Below are 20104 nucleotides of genomic sequence, written 5' to 3'. Positions count from 1 at the left end.
CCATCTGTACTGGAAACTATACTGAAAGAATGTCAAAGGAAGACTCTGGGGGATGGAGACCTGGCCAATCAGGCCTGGGGGATTTGGATTCATTTACCAATTTTGGATTGGCCAATGGAAGATATCCTTGAAAGTGGCCCATGTGAATTGTATGGTAATTACATGGAGAAGAAAGGAATTACTTGTCAAGACAAACATGTTCCTTATCTATCACAGTTAAATGGGTATAAATCATTCTAGCTTAGGAGGAAGGATAGTGTATTTCAAGAGTGTCAGACTACGCCCCACAGCACTGTGGTTTCCTGGAATAGGATGATGTCAGCATCCTCTCAGCTTTCCCCAACCTGGTGCCCTTTAGGTGTGTTGGAGAGCACCAGGTTGGCCGTGCTGGTCATGTTCCAATTGGCCACGTTGGCTGTGAATGATGTGAGTTGTCATCCAACCCATCCAGGTTGGAGAAGACTCCTCTAAAGCAACCAGTTTGCAATGTATAGCTATCTAGTTTATAAAATAACACAAGGGATCCCTCCCTTGGAAAGGGGTCTTTCACTGACACCATACCTTAGCTTCAAAGGGAGTGGTTTCCAATTTACCATCTTTGCTGTAGGTATATCTTCTGAAATTTTCACCAAAGAGGTTTCTGAAAGATTTTTTTTATTTCATTGGGCATGAACTAAAATTTACGTCAACCAGCAGATTATTCAGCAATTCATATGAAACCTCATTTACATTAAATATTTTATTTATTTATTTTATTTCTATGTCACTCAGTAGCCAATTTTAGACAGCAGCAAAGTCATATCCTGTTACACCAGAGGTGGACAACATAGCTCCAGCCTTTTCTGTTTTTGCAACCATCACTGCCCCCAGAGTGCCACTGCCCTGCTTTCACTACACTGCCAAATTTTGGCAGGACAGTGACAACAAAAAGATGCCTTACTCCTTTAAATCAAAGTGTGCACACTCCTTATTTTAATAGCCAACTGTCACTCTTCTGGGTCTCCATGGAGCACCACAAACATTGTTTTAAAGCAGAAATGTGTTTTATTTTTTTACTGCCACTAAAACTTTGCACCATTGCGGTAGCACAGTGGCAGACATTTTGCTGAGAGAGTGTGTGTGAAGCCCCTGGTGAGGTCCAGGGGGCAAAAATTCTGGCAGAGCCCCTCGCTCCTCATGGTTGCTACTCTGGAGGGCTCCCAATGAGAGGCTTCCCAAGAGCACTGAAAGCTCTTTCTGGAAGGAAGGAATGGGGGGGGGGAAGAGGAAATAAATATTAAATTAAAAGAAACAATTAAATATTTAGGAATTAAGATTACAAAAAATTGGGAAGATATGGAAGAGAAATTTTTTAATAGTTTAAAGCAAGAAGTAAGAGGAAAGTTAGAGGAATATAAAAAAGATAAAACCATCATGGTTTTGGAGAATAGCATTGATAAAAATGAGGATCTTACCAAAATTTTATTTTTTGTTTAGAATGTTAGCAGTTAAGGTATTGGAAAAGGAAATAAAGAGCTGGCAAATTATGGTTAACAATTTTTGTAATGGAGATAGAAAAGTAAGAATTAATAAGAAAATATGGTACAAAATGCAGAGAACAGGGGGATTAGGGTTCCCAGACATTAAATTATATTATGTAGCAAATCAGTTGAGATATGTAATAGAGAAAATAATAGGAATAGGAGATTTAAATTGGTAGAGGAAAAAAAGGGGAAAGAGTTAGATTGAAAGTTAGAAAATATATTCTTTAAGGACCATAATTCAAAGTGGAGGAGGGGAATTGAGAACCCTCTTTTAAAGAATGTGTTAGAAATATGGCGAATAACTAAAAAGAAATTGGTTCCAGTCATTTCCCCAATAACACCGGTGGTGGTAATGAGGGAGTTTCCTGAAAATTTAAAAGAGGGGTTGGTAAAGAAATTAAAATATGAGAAAGTACTTAAAATAAGAGATTGGATGGAGAAGATGGGAACTAAGGAAAAAATAAAAGAAAAATTAAAAGGGGGAAATATATTATGGTTCAATTGTATCCAAATGGAACAATGGACCAAAAAATGGCTAAAGGATAATAGAGATTGCAGAAAGAATACTAAATTTGAGGATTTGATCTTACAAAAAGAGAAAGAAAAAGAAGAAAATAAATCGATAAAAGGATTAATGAGTGAAATATATAAGATATTATTGGAAATGGAAACTCAAGAAGATTCTGTTAGGATGGAATGGGAAACAGATTTGAATGAGAAAATAGAGCAACAGGACTGGAGGAGGATATGGGAACAAAGAGTGTTGAAAAATGTGTTTGTAAGGATAAAAGAAAATTATTATAAAATAATATGGAGGTGGTATCTAACTCCAATAAAATTTAACTTAATAAATAAAGAGAACTCGATACTTTGTTGGAGAGGATGTCAGGAGAAAGGAACGTATATACATATGTGGTGGAATTGTGAACATGTACAAAAATTATGGAAAATGATGTATAGAGAAATAAATGAAATGACTGGAATGGATTTAGAAGAAACACCAAGTGTAGCATTATTATCACTGTATGGAAATCTCAAACGTAATCAGATGGAAAAAGAATTAATAACGAACCTGTTAACAGCTGCAAGGTTAATGATATCCAGAAATTGGAAGGTTCAAGGAGATTATGATATAGAAGATTGGTATAAAGAAATATGGGATACTGCTATAAATGATAAATTAACATGTAATATTAGATTTAGAAGGGGAATAACAAAAAACAAAGATTTTGAAGAGATATGGAAATTGTTCCTAGAACATGTATTATTAAAAGGGAGAGGAAGAACACCTCCAGAAGATTCAATGCAATTTTGGAAACTAGAATAAGATCCCAAGGGTGGGGGGCACTTATTAATGTGAGTTAGTTGAGTTAGTTAAGAAGTAGAATGTATAGCTAAGAAATAAGAGGAATGTTATGTTATGTTATGTATATGATTTATCATGTGTATAATAATAATAATAATAATAATAATGATAATAATAATAATAATAATAATAATAATAATAATAATAATAATAATGCTCTTTCTGGAAGGAAGTATATGAAAAGCCTCCTTTCTATGGGCTGAACATCGTGCATGGCACTTTGGATCCTGGCCACAATTCATATCCAATGCATCATTTTTCTTTCTTACATTAACAGCTACAAATAGAAAAATTGGTTGAACTGCTTAATAGTTACCAAAAGCGTATGTATATATTCTAGGGTAATCATATGGAAAGGAGGACAGGGCTCTTGTATCTTTAACAGTTTATAGAAACGGGAACTTCAGCAGGTGTTATTTGTATGCAGGCAGCACCTGGTGAAATTCCCTCTTCATCACAACAGTTAAAGCTGCAGGAGCCCTGCCCGCTTAACCAGATATGAAACACAGCAGGGTTCCTGCAGCTTTAGCTGTTATACTGAAGAGGGAATTTCACCAGGTGCTGCATGCGTACAAATGACACCTGGTGAAATTCCCTTTTCTATGCAACCGTTAAAGATACAGGAGCCCTGTCCTCCTTTCCATATGTTCACCCTAATATATTCAATATATCACTCAAGAGCATACATTAGCATCCTCTTAGTCTTCCTCAACCTAGTGCTTCAGGGCTCTCCATCTATACAACACCCTGCTGGCAAGAGCCAGGCAGGGCAGGAACAGGAAAAGGTTTTTGTAACCTCCAGTTCCTCCTATTTCATTATTTTCAGCTAGGCAGGCCTCTGAGGCTGTGTAATACACTTACCTCTTGGTGGGCAGGAATCGGATTGGAGAGACTTGTGGATGCAGTGGATCCACATCTCTTCTTCCCATCCCTTTGCATCGCCCCACCCTCTTTTCTCCCTCCTTGAACCTCTTGTGAGGCCACTGTTGCAACCTTGGAGGAAGAGTAATTGTAGTGCTTTCTATGGCAGTTGTGAGGGGGTGTGGGGGCTTAGATTTTCCCCTCCCAAGATCTACAATATCCTACCATACCTGGAATGCCAAATGGGCATTTCAATAGGGTTAATTAAAAATAAGACTAAGATATCCATCAGTAAGAATACTGAGTGTCTCTACATTAAGGGGAAATTGTGTTGCCTTACCAGGGCTTTGTTACTCCTGCTTCTTTTGCATGATTCTAATGGGCTGCATTACACAGGTGGAGAGGGGCGACCACGTGGTTTGAATTGCTGACAGTGTGAAATTGAAAATTTCCTCTCCCCTCAGTGCTCATATACTTGAATGGGACATCCCCTCTAGTATGTGCTTTATAGTGCAACTTCAGCTGCACATGATAGGAAATCTGTGATATTTCAGAAGAATCAGGATATTAGGGGGTGGATAGAATAGGATTACCAGGGGAAGGCATGGGAGACATCCTGGAGGTTGAAGATGTCATGTAATGGACCTGCATACTTCTGTGAGTGGCCAATCACAAGCATGCAATGAATCGCTCATGCAGAGACAGCCATCGTCTGCTTCTATATTACTGTATTTCTTACAAATATGAATAAAATTTTCTCAGCTGCAACTCCTTCTGTCTCATTCAGAATAAGATAGCTGGACATTCCCCCTCCCCATTTTAGTAAGTGCTATTCCTTAAACCTTCCCCTCAATTGCATTCCTTCGTTTAGAGTGCTTATACCAATTAGATTTTAAAACAACAAAATTAGATCAACTCAAAGATCTTTGAATGGTATATAACATACTTATTTTTCTTTAGCTTCAGAATATGTGTTCCATTTCCAGTTTGAATCAAATAAGACAGTTGGTTATCTGAATGTTCCTGAAAAATAAACCATATACATCATATGACATGCAGTGCTCTAATTCAGTGGTTTACAACTGGTGGGTCGCAACCCTAAAGCGGGTAGCAAGATCAGTCCAGATGGTTTGCGGCAAAGCTGTTGTTGCCATGTTGCGCAATTGTGAAATTGTGAAAATGGGTCCCATGTTGCAGGTTGGGAGTTCAAGGTGGGTCTCAGGTCTGGACCAGTGGAAGACCACTGCTCTAATTCATCCTAAAATCAGTGTTGTCTCTTATCAAAAACATGCTGCTATAGCTTTGTTCAGACTTTGAACAAAGAACAAATCCACAGACCTCAATCCAACCAGCTGTTTGGCACTCTTCCAGAACTCCTACCAAATAGTTATTCAGCTATGCACATTATAACAGATCTTCTGCATTAAAAAAAAAGAGGGAGGAATTTTACATCCCAAACCTGCGTAGCTGTGACTGGTGTACAGTGTGGCTTGTGTTGACACAGCTACAACAGCATGTTCTGCTGGGCAGGCCATTTCAGCTTAGCTATTTTGTCATCTAAAATTCCATTGTGGGATATGTAGCTGGCTCTGTAAACCCATCAGAATAGTACACAGAACATTTACTCACCAATCATTTTTCACTCATTGAGGCTACTTATCACTTGACCACAGCACAGTATCAGGCAAAAGGGGCAATTGCTTTATTAAAATACGCCTCTGTGCTACAAACGCCCCAAGTTAGCTGGCAACACCAACAATATGCTCTGGATAATGATATTATGCTGGTGCAGCCGTACTTTAATCTGATTTTATGTTTTGCCAGAACAGTGGGCCATAGATTGGATCTCTAATCCAAAATGCCTGTCTTGTTTATTTGGAGACTTCGTTGGATAGGATAACATATTAAGAGCATCAAAGAGAAATCTGAGACAGAAACAAACCTCATGAAAAAGTGTCCAGCGCTTCTCCCTGTCTATCAGTCTTCGCGGAATTATAATCTCATGTGTTGAATGCCTGGAGATCTGATGAGCAGACCCGCCTAAAAGTAAGGTTATTTTTTTTTCAATTTTTGTAGAAAGATTTTCCAATGATGTCATAATGAAATTTATTTCATATGAGTCCAAGGTATCTGGAATTTTCCTTTAAATATATTATAGAAAACAACACTAGATTTACTGGACTCCCTCAGAAAATACACAAAATGTTTACATGCTTACTATGTAAGTGGGAATTTTCTTCAGACTCCTGACCTGGCATCAAAAGTCAGCAAAGTTTGGCATCTGTTAAGACTCATGCACTAACAGGGCCCCCACAAACAACTGGAGTCCTCAAAATTGTGTTAAGGTGCAATCCTATTGGAGGCTTCCAAGATTCATATGCCCTGATGGGCTGAAGCAGACAAGGAGGGAGGTGCAATGGAGGCGATCTTTGCCTCCCTGTCCTCAGTCTTGGGTGATTCTTTGGGCGCTTTGGAGTGGGAGGGAAGGATGCAGGAGGAGGCTCAGGATATCTCATATCCTGGCCTCTCTGGTCTCCTTCCCTCTCCATTCAATGGAAGGCCCCCTTTCCCTTCTCTCCGAGGTCACTATTCTGACCACGGAGGGCAGCTGGTGCTGTTCTTTCTGCACTGCGTGGGAGCAGGAGGGGACAGATCTCAGAGTCCTCCCTTACAAAGTTGGAGCGCTGGCTCCGACCTCAGAGGGGATTTTATAAGCCATCTGTGATGTTTTACTGTTGTATGCTGTTTGCCTGTTATGTAAAGGCTGTTTAGACTTTGTATGATAAGGCTGGTTAGTGGATAATTCTGTGGGGAGGGGGAGTGAGTGAATGGAATGTTGGAGTGAATGTTGATTGGCTGTTGGATTTGAGTGTGTGAAAGAGAAGGACAGTAAAAATCAGTTGGAGTTAGTCTGCTGAAAAGGATAGATGAGAGTAGGGTCTGCAGTTTATTGTTTTGGGAATAAGAGGGAGCTGGAGGAGGTAGATTAGGATTTTAGGGGGTAGAGTAGGCAGAGAGGTATGAGATCTTTGTTGCAACAATTAAGCACTGAACTAAACATAACCATAAGCTTGATAAAATTAATGAACTTACTTCTTGTAAATAAAAAGTTATTCCCCCCTCCCTGGACTGGATTCTTTGAATACTAGGAGGAAGGTACTGAGTTGTATGGTGGCAGTGGTGAAGTGAAAGGTGAATTCCAAAATGCTTTTGGTTGTAGGGGTGCTCAGCTTTGGGGTCTAAAAGAGTTAGATGCTCAGGTGAGACGCTGCATCAAGTGACACTGGTGTGATCAGTGAAAAAGGGACACTAGTTGTGTATGAAGCACCAAGCTGTATGCTGTAGGCCCAAAAAAGGGTCAGAGGCCACAGTATCAGTAAGAGAGTAAATCGTAATGCCCAGAGGTGGGAATGAAAAAAGGACATTGGGGGAAAAATAATTCACAGAGTGGGCAGCCGTAAACCGATCATGTTCATCATTGGGAACCTTCTAAGGAAAAGGTAAAAAGGAGTCCCCAGGTGGTGATGGGGATCATGACACCATCCTATGGTTCCTGGGACACTTGCCTAGGAATCATAACATAGCTCTCTTAATGTTTTAGCAACTGCATGAGGAAAGGGGAGGAAGGAAGAGGAGCAGAGCAGAAGGATGGATAGACAGGTGGAAAGGGAAGATCATGAGCTCAAGCCCAGCCAACATGCTGCTGCTGCCAGCGCTAAGCAGAGGTCCAGGGCCCCACACAGCCGAAGGAGCCCCAAATAACACCCAAGGAGCAGCAGATGATGAGGGTAGTGGCAAACAGGCCAGGCATCAGCACCTGGGTCAGCATGGACCTGCCAGAGCTCACTAGGGCTGATGTTGGTTGTCACAGTATGCTTCTACTCATTTTTAAAAACATTGTATAGCTAGATGTTTATTTTACTATTTTTACTTTAGAAATATATTTTCACTTTCTATAACAAAATGGTGTTTGCTCCCAAGTGAATGTTTTTAGCATCAGGACAGCAGAAGCCAACACAATTGTATTCCTGCAGTGTTGTTGGAGCCATTCAGTGTGTTTAAAACATAGAATACCGTACAGGAAGAATTCTCTGGTGGGAAAAGGATCTTAGGCTGTGATGGGAGGCAAGCAATCACTGTCCCCAGGGATTAAGATATCATTCATCTTCTGCCAACGCAACACAGCTCTAGACCTTTGTAAAATACAGGTGGGCTGAGTAGACTGCCTCATCAGCTCCTTCATGTATGCACTGATCCACCCATCAAGCAAGGGTGCTTCAGAAGGGGAGAGAAGGAAGCTGGAGGCACCTCAGGATAACTCCTATCCTGATTTCTCCACTCTCCTTCCTGCCAACTGGAACACCCTCTTTCTTCCTTCTCCGAGGTTGTTTTTCCAACCTTGGAAAAGCAGCAGGCATGGTTCTCCACACCAGTTGCAAGGGGGAGGGGCTTTGGGGTCGGATCTCCAACTCCCCCATCTGAGGTAAGAGCACTGTATCCAACCATGAGGTGTTTCTGAACCAACTCTCACCCATGGACAATAGGATTGCTCTCTTATTGTAGTAAACATTTAATTTATTACATTTAGTAAATTAAATGTTTACTTCATTTAGTAGTAAATGTAGTAAACATTTAATAAAATGTATTATTTTAATGTATTTATTATTTTATAATGTTTTTAGATTGCATTTTATGAATTTCTTATGTAAACCGCTTAGAGATCTTATGATACGAAGCGATATATATATATAGTATGTATGCATATATGTATAAATAAATAAAACCCTTCCCTAGGTTTCTGTAACAATTCCAGGCAGCCCCTACCCTCAGTCTGTTATTGCAAGACCTGTCAAAACAACATCTGTGGTTCTGAATTGATTCAGGTGGGAATTGTGAGAAACCACAGCAGTGAAAATGGCACTGCTATACCGCATTCCAGCCACTGCATTGGTTTTGGCCCCTCCCCTGCCCCTCCAACCAGTCAGTATTCCATGATGGCTGATTACACTCAGGGCATGTCTACATGAACGGTTTGCCCCAGGGTGGCTTCCCAGTAGCGGCACATCATCTACATGATGCAGCCGCCATTGCGAAGCCATCTAGGGGCATACCCTGGAAACTCTGCTCCAAAAAAGTTGGTCACTTACCCCAACTTTTTTTGGCAGTGGAGCCCATGGCACCCCTGAGTGGTCGCCATGGGTGGCCCTGCACCTTTAAAAGTAAAAAATAAAAAGGCGGGGGGAGAGGAACAGGGCCGTTCCTCCCCCACTTTTATTTTTATTATCTGTATCTCCGCAGCTGTGCAGATACAGATAATAAAAATAAAAAGAAATGTGGGGAAAGAATGGGCAGCCAGAGGGAGGAAAGGAGGTTCACCCCGAGTCCCTGCCCCCTCTCCTTGCATCCTTCCTCTGGCTGCCGGTTCCTCCCAGTGATGTTTTATTGCTTATGAATATGTTATTAAGTATAAAATATAAGAATTTATTAAGGTTTGCAAAGTTTTAAGTAAGTACTCACTGTATGGTCATTGCAGATTGGTAAGTATGAACCATAGAGAGGAGAATGAGTGCTGGATGGAGGGAGAGTGCTGATTGGATGTTTGTGTAAAGTGTCTGGACTGGCTGTGAGAAAGGTAGGAGTTGGAGGACTGTGGAGAATATATAGGCTGCTTCTGAGGAGAGAAAGAATGGAATGTTTTGGGATAGAGATAGGAAGGGTCTGCGTGTTTGTTGTTTTGGTGGATTAGAGTGTGGGAATGAGAACAGTGTAGTTTAGAAAGGGGTAGAGTAGGTAGGAGTACTTGAAATTATATATTGTGAAACATTAAAGTGAAGTAACCTAAGAAACCATTACGCTTTGTGCTCTGAAACCATACGCTTGTCACTGAGAGAAACCAAAAAGCTTTGAACCTGCATAATCATCTTATTAAATAAATAATGTTCATTTAAACCTGCTGTGGACATTGGAGTACCTGGGGAAGGGTACAGGAATCATATGGTGGCAGCGGAAGGGAGAAGGTTGGGTGAAGGGTGCTGATCTGTGCTGCTGTGGGGGCCTAAGCATCTGTACAGCACCATGTACATTGATGGTGCTATATAAATAAATAAATAATAATAATAATAATAATAATAATAATAATAATAATAGGCGTGCCACAGGGACAGAGTTGGCATCTCTAGCCCTGAGGAGTGCACCTGAGCTGGGTCCTTTGGAGTCACAAAAGAAGTAAAGTGATCCAGAAGTAAACCCAGTGGAGGGTGGGCGTCACACTCCCCCTTCCCATTTCTTTTTCTTTTTATTAACTGTATCTGCACACCTGCAGAGATACAGATAATAAAATAAATTTTAAAAAGGGGGGAGGAACAGCCCCGTTCCTCTACTACCCCCCCTTTTTTACTTTTAAGGACTGGAAAAGTTCACACCTGCGTGCCTTCCTGTGCAGATGTCAGGAAGGAATGCAAGTGCAGGCGCAAGTTCCCTCACAGCGCCAAAGCACCGCCGTAAAGATGGGGGCTGTCTCCATTGGGGTCTTTGGGGGGATTTCCACCCTTAGATTTTTTCTAAAGCCTTTTTTTAGGGGAGGGAGATAATTCTACCAATTTGGGGCTCCCTCTTGCACATAATTCCTCCCTCTTGTGTGTGTGTGTGTGTGTGGCCTACTGATAAAAGGAAGGACATTGTAACTGAATTACTGCTCTGACTCACTGGCCTCTGTACTTGCTAAAACATAAGGCAACATCGTTTGAAGAATTCTTCCCCCTTTATGGTGCTCTATAAAGCCTGCTCATCAGCATTCCAAAAAAGGGAAAAAAGAAAAGAAAAAAGGCTCCCACCTGAGTAAATAATTACAAAAGTAAATTAAAATAAACAGAGCTTCTTCCACCTCTTCTTGAACTGACCTCCAAAATGCCCTTCCCAAAGACCTCAAATTTGATACAAAACCTATCTCCCATATTGTCTACACTTGTTATGCTCATGGGTCCACTGCATGAAAGAAAATACCTCCCCCTTAACTATGCACAGCATTCCACATTGTCACTTTGGGGCTCAGAGCATACACGAATCAGTAAGGTTCATTTAAACACACACACACACACACACACCGATTTTATAGATGAGTACTGACACTGAAAAAACATACTTTAAAAAAAAAAGACTGTAATTTTGGCACATATATTCTCTTGTACATAGAGATCCCCACCCACCCCGGCCCGGCCCTAAATTAATCCTAACGTCACTTTTCTGAAAACCAGCCCAAATGTCTCTGATAAACAGCCCAAATTATCAAATTATCAAAATGTCCCAGTATTTTAAGTTAAGTCACCTCTCACTGGAGGCCCATTTGGTTCCCCTCCCCTTCTTCAGGAGCAGCATGGCCTATAACAGAACTAGAACCATTTAATTGATCCTGTTTCACCTTGACCAATGCCAAACTTGAATAAAGTGATTCTTTAGAATCCACTATTCAATACACATTGCAAAAATTGACCAGGACCAAATTCATCTGTTTCATCCTTGGAATCACTATCTCACACTGCTTAGTGATGAACACATGAAAAGACTGGCCACCTAGACGGAGGGAGGAAGGGAGGGAGAAAGAGAACTTACATTGCTGTGTCTTTCCCCCCTTTTAGACTATGCCCATTTCAATTTGGAAAACTGAATCAGTGTCCTTACAGCGGCAATCCTATACCCACCTACCATTTCACTGAACTCTATGGCACTTGCTTTGAGTAGACCTGCTTAGGATTGTGCTGTAAATGACTAATTCGCAACTCCATTTGAGACACAGACAGAAAGAAAAGCATTTGTGAACTGCCCAGAGAGCTCCGGCTATTGGGCGGTATAGCAATGTAATAAATAAATAAATAAATAAATATTTGCATCTAAACTTTTAATACTCTGATCTGAAAGAAGCTTATTTGGAAGCAAGTGCCTCTTCCTGGAACCTCCTTCCCTGTTATAGTGCTTAAGATGGTCTCCCACTACTTTGGCTTGCCTGAGCTGGGCTTCTAAAACAATAAGGGAAATAAACAACACTCACCCATTGCCAGCATTTGTTTTCCAGTGCCGGTTAGTCCCAACATGACTAAATATAGGTAAAGTTCTAGCATGGTGTGTTCCTCCAACTTCACTGGCAAAGATGTTACAACCCGGAATGCCACAGCAAGTTCAGCAACAGGCTAGAAAACACCAACATTGAATCGAAGAAAGCCAAATGACAGACATAGTAACAAAGGAATGCAGATAACACGGCCCCGAAAAGGGGAAGTGTTATTTGTGCCAACCCTGCAAAAACTGGTTAGACAACTTATAGACACGGCTACCCCTCTGGAAATTACCACATACAAGCATTATGATTGGAGAAAGACATCCGGCTGTCTGTTGACCTCTTTGCAGAAATGACAGGGCAAAAATTAGATCCTTCGAAAATATTCTACAAATCCTTAGGGTGTTTTTAAATCTAAAGCTCAAAACATCTGCCTTTTAGTCTGAAATGCGTCACTTCTGATTGTTGTAAATGCAGTCAAGCAAATGAAAAAGAGCCATTTATACAGAAACAGTATATCCAACCAATGTATATTTCAAAACCGAAACACAGGAACACGACATTGTTTTGTGGAGAGGGCTTTTGTTGAAAGGCCACCATTCCAGTCCCAGCAGCCTTCGTTTTAATATGACATAAGTAAACAAGGTATTGCAGCAGTACTGTTGTTCAGGTCACTGTAAAAGGTTAAATATTTATAGCAGGAGTGCCTAGCTGAGCACAAATTGCCTCAGAATGATTTCATTTGTGTGAAATTTCCCCCACCCCGTTACTTATTATATAGTTTTTTCTTCTTTTGAAAAGTAAGATTTGATATTGGAAGTTTGATATCTGCAACACAGAAATAAGTGGCCAAAAGTAGGCTGAGGATTATTATTAATATATTTTGCATTAGGTTTTATATATATATATATCTTTTCTAAGTTTATTTCCTGCTCTGGAACTTCACGTGGACTAAAAGTCTACATTAATATATGCAGAAAACCACTTGAACACAACAGCAATAGCATTTTTCAACCTGTGTTTCTAAAAAACCTGGCTTCTTAGAAGCATTTCAAAGTCTACTCAGGAGGAACCTGATCATGGCTGATATGAGGTCTGAGGAAGAGGCTGCCCATCACTACTGAATTTTAGCTGCAATGGCACAGAAAAAAAGGAGAGGCAAGAGCATTATTTGGTGCGCTGTCACTTCACGTAGGACAACCATTTGCCCAGCAGCCTGACAGGAAACTCTGTGCACGGCAAACTGGGGTTCCCCCTCCCACCACTTCCCCCCAGAATCCTCAGCAGTGTACAGGGATTCTTCAGCCAACAAATGAATGTGGAATATGGTTTCCCTGAGGGTAGGAACTTTGAAATTGGTTGACAGGTTAACAGTACTAACGCACCAACTACAGACAATAAAATGGAATTACATTTGGATTGGAAAGAGGCATCGGCAGTGTTTTCTAAGGGCCAGCATAGAATCTGATGGCTATCAACAGGTTCATGAATTACTTTGATACAGTAGTAGGGTATCAATGGGTAGCCTCCGTCGCTTTTGATACCACCAGCCAGGGCATCCTTCCAGACAGGCTGCTTGGATTGGGGATAACATATTGCAAGGGTAGGCAGACTTCAGGTTTATGGGATCATCTCTCTCTCTCTCTCTCTCTCTCTCTCGTGTGTGTGCGTGTGCGTGTCTTTTACTAGAGCCCCGAAATCCACCAACCAGTCCATGGTACAAAAGAAATACATCTAGAATCAAAGAATTCTTAGCCTGGTAATTTGTCTGAACAGATCTCACAGCCCTTCCACTCCTTTCTTCAATTCAGCAGTACAATTCAGGGCCTCAAGAAGGCAGCGAGAGAGGGAGAGTTATTTTGTTGCTACCATTGTTAAGCAATTGGGAGTCATAAATACTTGTCGATCCATTGCAAATCACCCAGAGATCCAGATTTCCCTTGGCCCACCTCTGCTGTATTGCAGTGGTCCTGCTTCTACTTGGATGGCCAGTTCTAGAAGGTAGTGGTGGGGAATTATTGCTCTGTACCTTGGCCATTATGTTCAAAGGCACCTCTGGATAAGAAACTGTTGGGAGAGGTTATCTGGGGATGTGAGCTGCAATGTGCTGAAGTGTCACCAATATGCAGATGACATTCAGTTCTTCCTCTCCTTTTTGTCTAATCCAAGTGAGGTAATGAGTGTTCTGAATCAGTAGATTCAGGGCCAATAAATTGAGACTCAGTCCAGACAAGATAAGGGTGGTGAGTCTGTCCAATCAAGTCGTGTTCAACCTGTTCTGAAGGGGTTTGCACCCCTCCCTAAAGCAGGGATGCACAACCTTTTTGGCCCTGAGGGCCATATCCAGCAGCAGGTGGGGCTGCAGAAGCACACATGCAAACAAACACATTCTCTTCCCACACTCACGCTCTCCCCCAACACACACACACACTTCTCCCACATGCAGACACAGACACAATCTCTCTCACTTTCTCACTCTCACTCTCTCTCACATACACTTCCCACACACACTCTCCAACGCTACACACACACACACACATACCTCAGCATGAAGGGGTGGGATGGTTTAAACCTCCCCTCTCTGCCCATTGAGATCTAGGGATTGCTGGGGGCGTCGAGTAGTCTGGAAAACTTCATTGTTTTGCCGTTTTGTGACACAAAGACTTTTACCTAATGGCTGCAGCAGGACAGAACTGAATAGTTAGTTCTGCTTCGCTTTTTGCTAACCACAAGTTGGAAGAAAATCACACCGATATTACTCAGAAGTAGATGAACTTTTGATTGCATATTTTCAAGGTTTTTTTTGTGGGGGGGAAGGAAAAAACTCTCAAACACTGATATTTTGTGCATTTACATCTTAAAGCTTTATGTGCATTAGGCTTAAAATTTAAATTTTAGAGTCCCAATATCTTCCCCAGAGGTGCAATAAAGACAACATATAGACAGTGGCTGGGTTTAGAAAATCAGAGGGGGAAAGAAGCCATCAAGTGTTGGATCCTGGAATGGATCTTGGTTATTTTTTCCATTGCTTTGTTAATTGCTGAGGATCTGGAAGAACAGAAGACTCAGCAGAAACTTAAAGGTCAACTCTACACCTGGACATTGAGTGTCATAATTGAATAATTGTCTAACTGATTGTCTTCAATTAAGGGTTGCAAGGAGTTGCATCATTGTACAGGTTGTCTATAAAAGTAAATGTGTTTTCATGTTCATTCCATCCATGTCCCTTACCCAAGTTGATGTGAGCTGTATTGACTGACTGTTTGTAAGTATTTGTATCTGTACTGCCATAACTAAATTATATATTTATTTGCCAGTAAAAGGTTTATTTTAACCTACATGAATCTTTGTCTTAATTCACGTCTTTGCTGACTTGGCTGAGAACCGCTGCAACCTCTGCTAGTCTCTGGAAGGCCCAGACAGAGACTTAACACAAAAGGTTATGTGCCAGAATCCCAGTCTGTGCCATAACTAATCAGCTTCTAAAGCCATAACTCAACATCCAGCTCTCGTATCAACCATTTCTCTAATTACCCTCACCACAGCAAGGGTTGAGATGTTGTCTTAATGTGATAAGATGTGCAGCAGGAGTGGCTTCCAAACTGCCCTGCAAACCAAGGATTGTTGTATGGGTGATGGGCTGGTTTGGAAACCACCTCCACTGCACACCTCACTGAGTCTAGATGACACGACAACCCACAACATGGCAAGAGTAATTAGGGAAATAGGAGGCAAACAAGCAGCATGCGCTGGGTGGGGGAAAGAAACCACACTGGCTTCTTTTCCTCCACTGATTGTGCAAAACCAATCAATGTTTTACTGGGAACTGTTGCTAGAAAACAAAGGTTATCTGTGGTAAATGAAGACAACTGGAACATATGTAGACACGTAGCTCAATATATTTGGCAAACTGGAGTATGTTTAAGGCAATTTTAGTCCAAGTACTCCATCTTACCTGGTTTCCAAATTGTAGCCACATGGAACCAACAGTAGAAGCTGGTACAGCAAAAGACTTGGTGACATCAACTCACCCACTTTCACTGTGATTCAAAAACCAGGCATATTAACGTACTTAGCATTTCTGCCAGTATTTTAAGATGCAAACAGAGACTTTTACTCAATAGCTCAGCAGCATGGAATATTCTTACTTCCGTTTGCTAACCACAAGTTTGACAGAAATAACATCTCAATTACTCAGAAGTAGATGAACCTTTGATCTCATAAGTTTTCTAAAATAATGCCAAACTTTCAGAATGTAACATTTTTTAAGGACAAAACCTTTTGTCCAGAATTTATTGTTTTGTTTATTTGTAAGTATAATTCAGAAAAATGGTTGAGAAGTGGAAATATTTCAATGAATTTCAGAACAAAAGGTATATAGTTTTCTTAGCACAAAACATCTTATTAATATGTGGTAGCTTTAGTCAAAAATCTACTAAGAATTCCATTGTTATTTTTTATTGATTCCCTGACTATACCAAGTTTGGGGAAATGAAACATACATTTCAAAAATGAAAAGAAAAAAGAATGTACATCTATACTTATGTTTATAAGGTTTCTGTTTCCCTATTTTATCTGCACAACAACCTTGAGAGGTAGGTAAGGCTGAAAGAGAGAGAGTGGGTGGCCCAGGCTCATCCAGAGAGCTTCATAGCTGAGTGGGGATTTGATTATAAAATGCGTAACCATCACATCTTTGAGTACAATTAAAAAGCACATACTAGTTAAATAAGATATATAGTCTGATACAAGCACAGCAGAAGAAACAACACAGCAAAAGAAAGCCTCACTCAAACCTCCAGCTTACTACAAGAATATGATATGGAAGCAGTAAGAGTGTAAGGCAGCCATAATACCTTACAACGTAACAGTGCAATTTTATGCATTCCACTCAGAAGTAAATCCTACCATCTTCAATGGGGTTTACTCCTTAGTAAGGGTGTTTAAGACTGCAGCCCAATATTTCAAAGATGAAAACAGGAATACACAGACTCCTTGCCCCATAGCTGAGTTCAATCCTATGGCTGGCCCTAGACAGGGGGTGGGGGTGGGGACCACAGGATAGTTTGGAATCCTGGATCTGAGCTCGCAGGCAGCAGTCTGACCTTGGACCCAGGAGTCTGAGCTCCCCTCCTCCTCCAGGTTATGTGGAGAGAACTGGGCTTGGCTGCCTCTCGGAGTTCCATGCTGCTGTAACTATTGGGTAAAAAGCAACCTTGGAGAGGAGGGAAAGGGGCAGTACTGTGGGCAGGGATATGAGCTGTCCCCAGCCTCCTTTCCTCCCCCTTTGCAGAGCCCTAGCTATAGAGGCAAAAAACACCTGTTCAACTAAAATGCAGTGTGGAAGAAGCATGGAGGCAACAATCACCTCTATGCTCCTCCTACTCTGCACTGGATGCTGGATTGGCATCTGGATAGGATGGTGCGCTAAGTGTTCAATCCTATGCACATTTAGGCAGAAAAAAAAGTCCTACAATTTTCATCATTCACCAGCCAGCATGGACTGTTTTTTGTCTAGATCTACATAGGACTACACCCTTAACTGACCCAAACTGCCTTCAAAATAACAAAAGACTTCAGAATGTCTTAACAGAATTATGTATTTATAGTATTTTTATTCTGCCCTTCAGCCAAAAAGAAAAAAAAACCTCTTCCAGAGAAGCTTACAAAAACAATAACATTGTTTAATGTAACAATGTATCAAGTTATAAAACAGCTGCAACCCCAAACAGAGTCAGCAACATTTACTATCTAGAATCTAGATAGTTGGTTACTGGGGAGCAAATAAGCTTCGGCTATAGAAATGTAATAAATAAATAAAGTGGAAGGCAAGCCATGCATTGGCATTTTATGCATGTACACTATAACCAAAATGCATCCGTATTTGAACTCTGAAATTTAACCTCTAGAGACCCAACCTTTTTTTAGACAGAAAACTTCTAGCTCTACCACTCAAAATATTCTTTCTTTCCTTACCAGATTTTCTATAGTAAGACAAAGGATTGAAGAAGTAGTGGGAAAACACAGGAGGGTTATAAATGGAGGTTGTCGTCATCTGGATCCTTTGTAAAATTCTGTGAATGCACTAGGGTAATTGCCCAGTAAAAGCCTGGTCTGGAAGCACCTGTAGACTATCTTATTGCCAGCAACAAAAGAGCAATCCAATTGAAATGCAAGCTCATTACATTTCAATGGCATGTGGGTTGTATAACCTTCCACTTTAAATACTATAGCTATGGTTCCTACCTTGTAGAATTACTGCCAACATGAAGTTAGCACCATTGAAAACAATGTCCCACTTTAGATGTGCTGTTTTTCATATGCAGGTATGCACAATTGTAGGGAAAACATATGCACTTGTCCTGAGTATCAGGCAAGTGCCTATTTTTCTATGTATACTTACGTTTGGAAGCACAATAATAACACTTTCTTCCTGCACTCTTATAGGAACAATGTGTGTAAAGAGGACATCCAAAATCAAATCCATGAAGGAATGGGAGGCAACAAGCCAGTTTGACGTGTGTACTGGTGCAACACATGAAGCTCTAATACTAGCATGGCGTTTCTGGATAAGTTTTTTTATTGTGCTATGCATCATTCACAGATTTTTTTCAGGAAGTCTTCAATTTGTAACACTCCCATTTTACCCCAACACTTTCCACAAATTTTCTTACCAGAAAAAATAAATCTGTTGGGGGGGGGGGAGATGGCATAGCTGCACAATGCCTTTTGATTGGTAGTGCTGAGAGTTGGCTGTCTGGAAGTACCTTCACTCCTTCCTCAACAGAGTGCAAGGCAAGAGATCCTGGAGAGGAGGATGGGAGGTATCAAGGGAAAACTTAAGGGAAACACTAGGTCACGGGTCAGGAGCACTTTTCATCCTGAGGGCTGAATTCCAATCGGAGAAAAGTCTCAGGTCTGCGTTTTGTTTGTGGGCATGACCAAAGGCAGAGTGGAGAGGGCCAAAATGTGATTATTATTAATGCTGTTAAGCCTACTCAGAAATAAGCAGGGCATGGCTTCTGCATGACTACTCAGAAATAAGCAGGACTGAATTACTCAGCAGCACTTTCTCATGTCTACTCAGAAGTAAGCATGCGCAACACGTCTTCTCAGATATAAGCAGAAAAAGCTGTTATCTCCAACCAGCAGCTGATAAAGGCTACCATTCTTGATGCACAGCAGGAACAACTATTATTCTGATCAGAGATATGAGCTTTCCCTTGCAGGAGATCTGAGGAAAGGTCAGATAAGAAACCACTGCAGGCTGAAGATTCCCAATCCTGCACTAGGTAGATGTGCAAATCTTGTGAAGACAAACCTGAGGATTGGGGTCACAATGCTTAATGCCTCACCATTGCTGTGTAACAATGTACTCAGATCTCTTGACATTCAAGCCAAATGAACAGCCTTTGGGCTCCTTGGTCAAGATATGTTTGACAGTTTTGATTTCACTTTACTAAAATTGGAGGAGTATTTCTGTAGAGGATCTTTGTTACTGTAGCTTGTTTTCAAAGTGACCTTGTGATGATTCCCGTTGATTCATATAGCATAAATTCTGGCTAGTCTGCTGAGTTAAAGTAAGTCATCTTAAATGCATTGGGACTTCCAGAGGAAGCTTTTATTGCAACATCGTCATATCTGATTCAAAGAATTTTACTGCAGCTGTCCAGATGATGTCATTTTCCCCTGGTAACTCTCCCACATTTTCTTCCATTTTCTCTTACCACAGAAATCCATTAAGGGGAAAAAGATGAAAGAGCTACAGAATTCTTTCTAAATGTTAGCACTAGGGCTCCTGCACTTGGAAGCACCCGTATTCCCAGGTAATTGTGTCCATGGGATTATAGCCTCTAACACTATTAGCAAAATGAGTTAACTTAAACTATCCCACATAATTGCTCTATTGTTTCCAATTGTTCTATAATATGTGTACTGTAGCGCCGACCTCTACCAGTGACTATGTATTTATAAATAGATATAGTGTGGAGTTTTTAAAGATTCTATTAGAGAATTCAGCAGTGCCTCATCTGAAATCTCAAACTCATAATACAGATTTGTTGTAATCCACACTTCTGACTACAAAAGAGATGTTTAACAGTGGATTACATTACAGGGTTGACCTAGCCCAGCCTTCTCCAACCTACTAACCTCCATATGCTTTGGACTACAATATCCAGTATTCCTGAATATTGGTCATATTGGCTAGGACTGATGGAAGCTGAAGTCCAAAACATTTGGAGGGCATGAGGGTTGGAGACGGCTGCCAAATTCTCTCTCTGACCCTGTTCAGACAATATGCTA

The 20104-nt window shown here is 40.9% G+C and overlaps 1 protein-coding gene across 2 annotated transcripts in view; it reads right to left on the bottom strand.

The window, feature by feature from the left end:
- Positions 1–12405, bottom strand: part of LOC134402887 (disintegrin and metalloproteinase domain-containing protein 9-like) — a 41199-nt gene extending 28794 nt beyond the window's left edge. For both annotated transcript variants that reach the window (XM_063132773.1, XM_063132772.1), the window contains exons 1-5: positions 12100–12405; positions 11795–11933; positions 5693–5790; positions 4697–4773; positions 562–640 (exon numbers count right to left, since the gene is read on the bottom strand). In XM_063132773.1, the coding sequence (XP_062988843.1) occupies positions 562–640; positions 4697–4773; positions 5693–5790; positions 11795–11933; positions 12100–12105 (399 nt within the window). In that variant the 5' untranslated portion in view covers positions 12106–12405. The remainder of the gene's footprint in view (positions 1–561; positions 641–4696; positions 4774–5692; positions 5791–11794; positions 11934–12099) is intronic.
- Positions 12406–20104: the final 7699 nt, after the last annotated feature.

This window comes from Elgaria multicarinata, chromosome 8 (genome assembly GCF_023053635.1).
Source record: "Elgaria multicarinata webbii isolate HBS135686 ecotype San Diego chromosome 8, rElgMul1.1.pri, whole genome shotgun sequence".
NCBI lineage: Eukaryota > Metazoa > Chordata > Lepidosauria > Squamata > Anguidae > Elgaria > Elgaria multicarinata.
The sequence above is the reverse complement of the archived record's forward strand: the minus strand, read 5'-3'. Positions and strand labels throughout refer to the sequence as shown.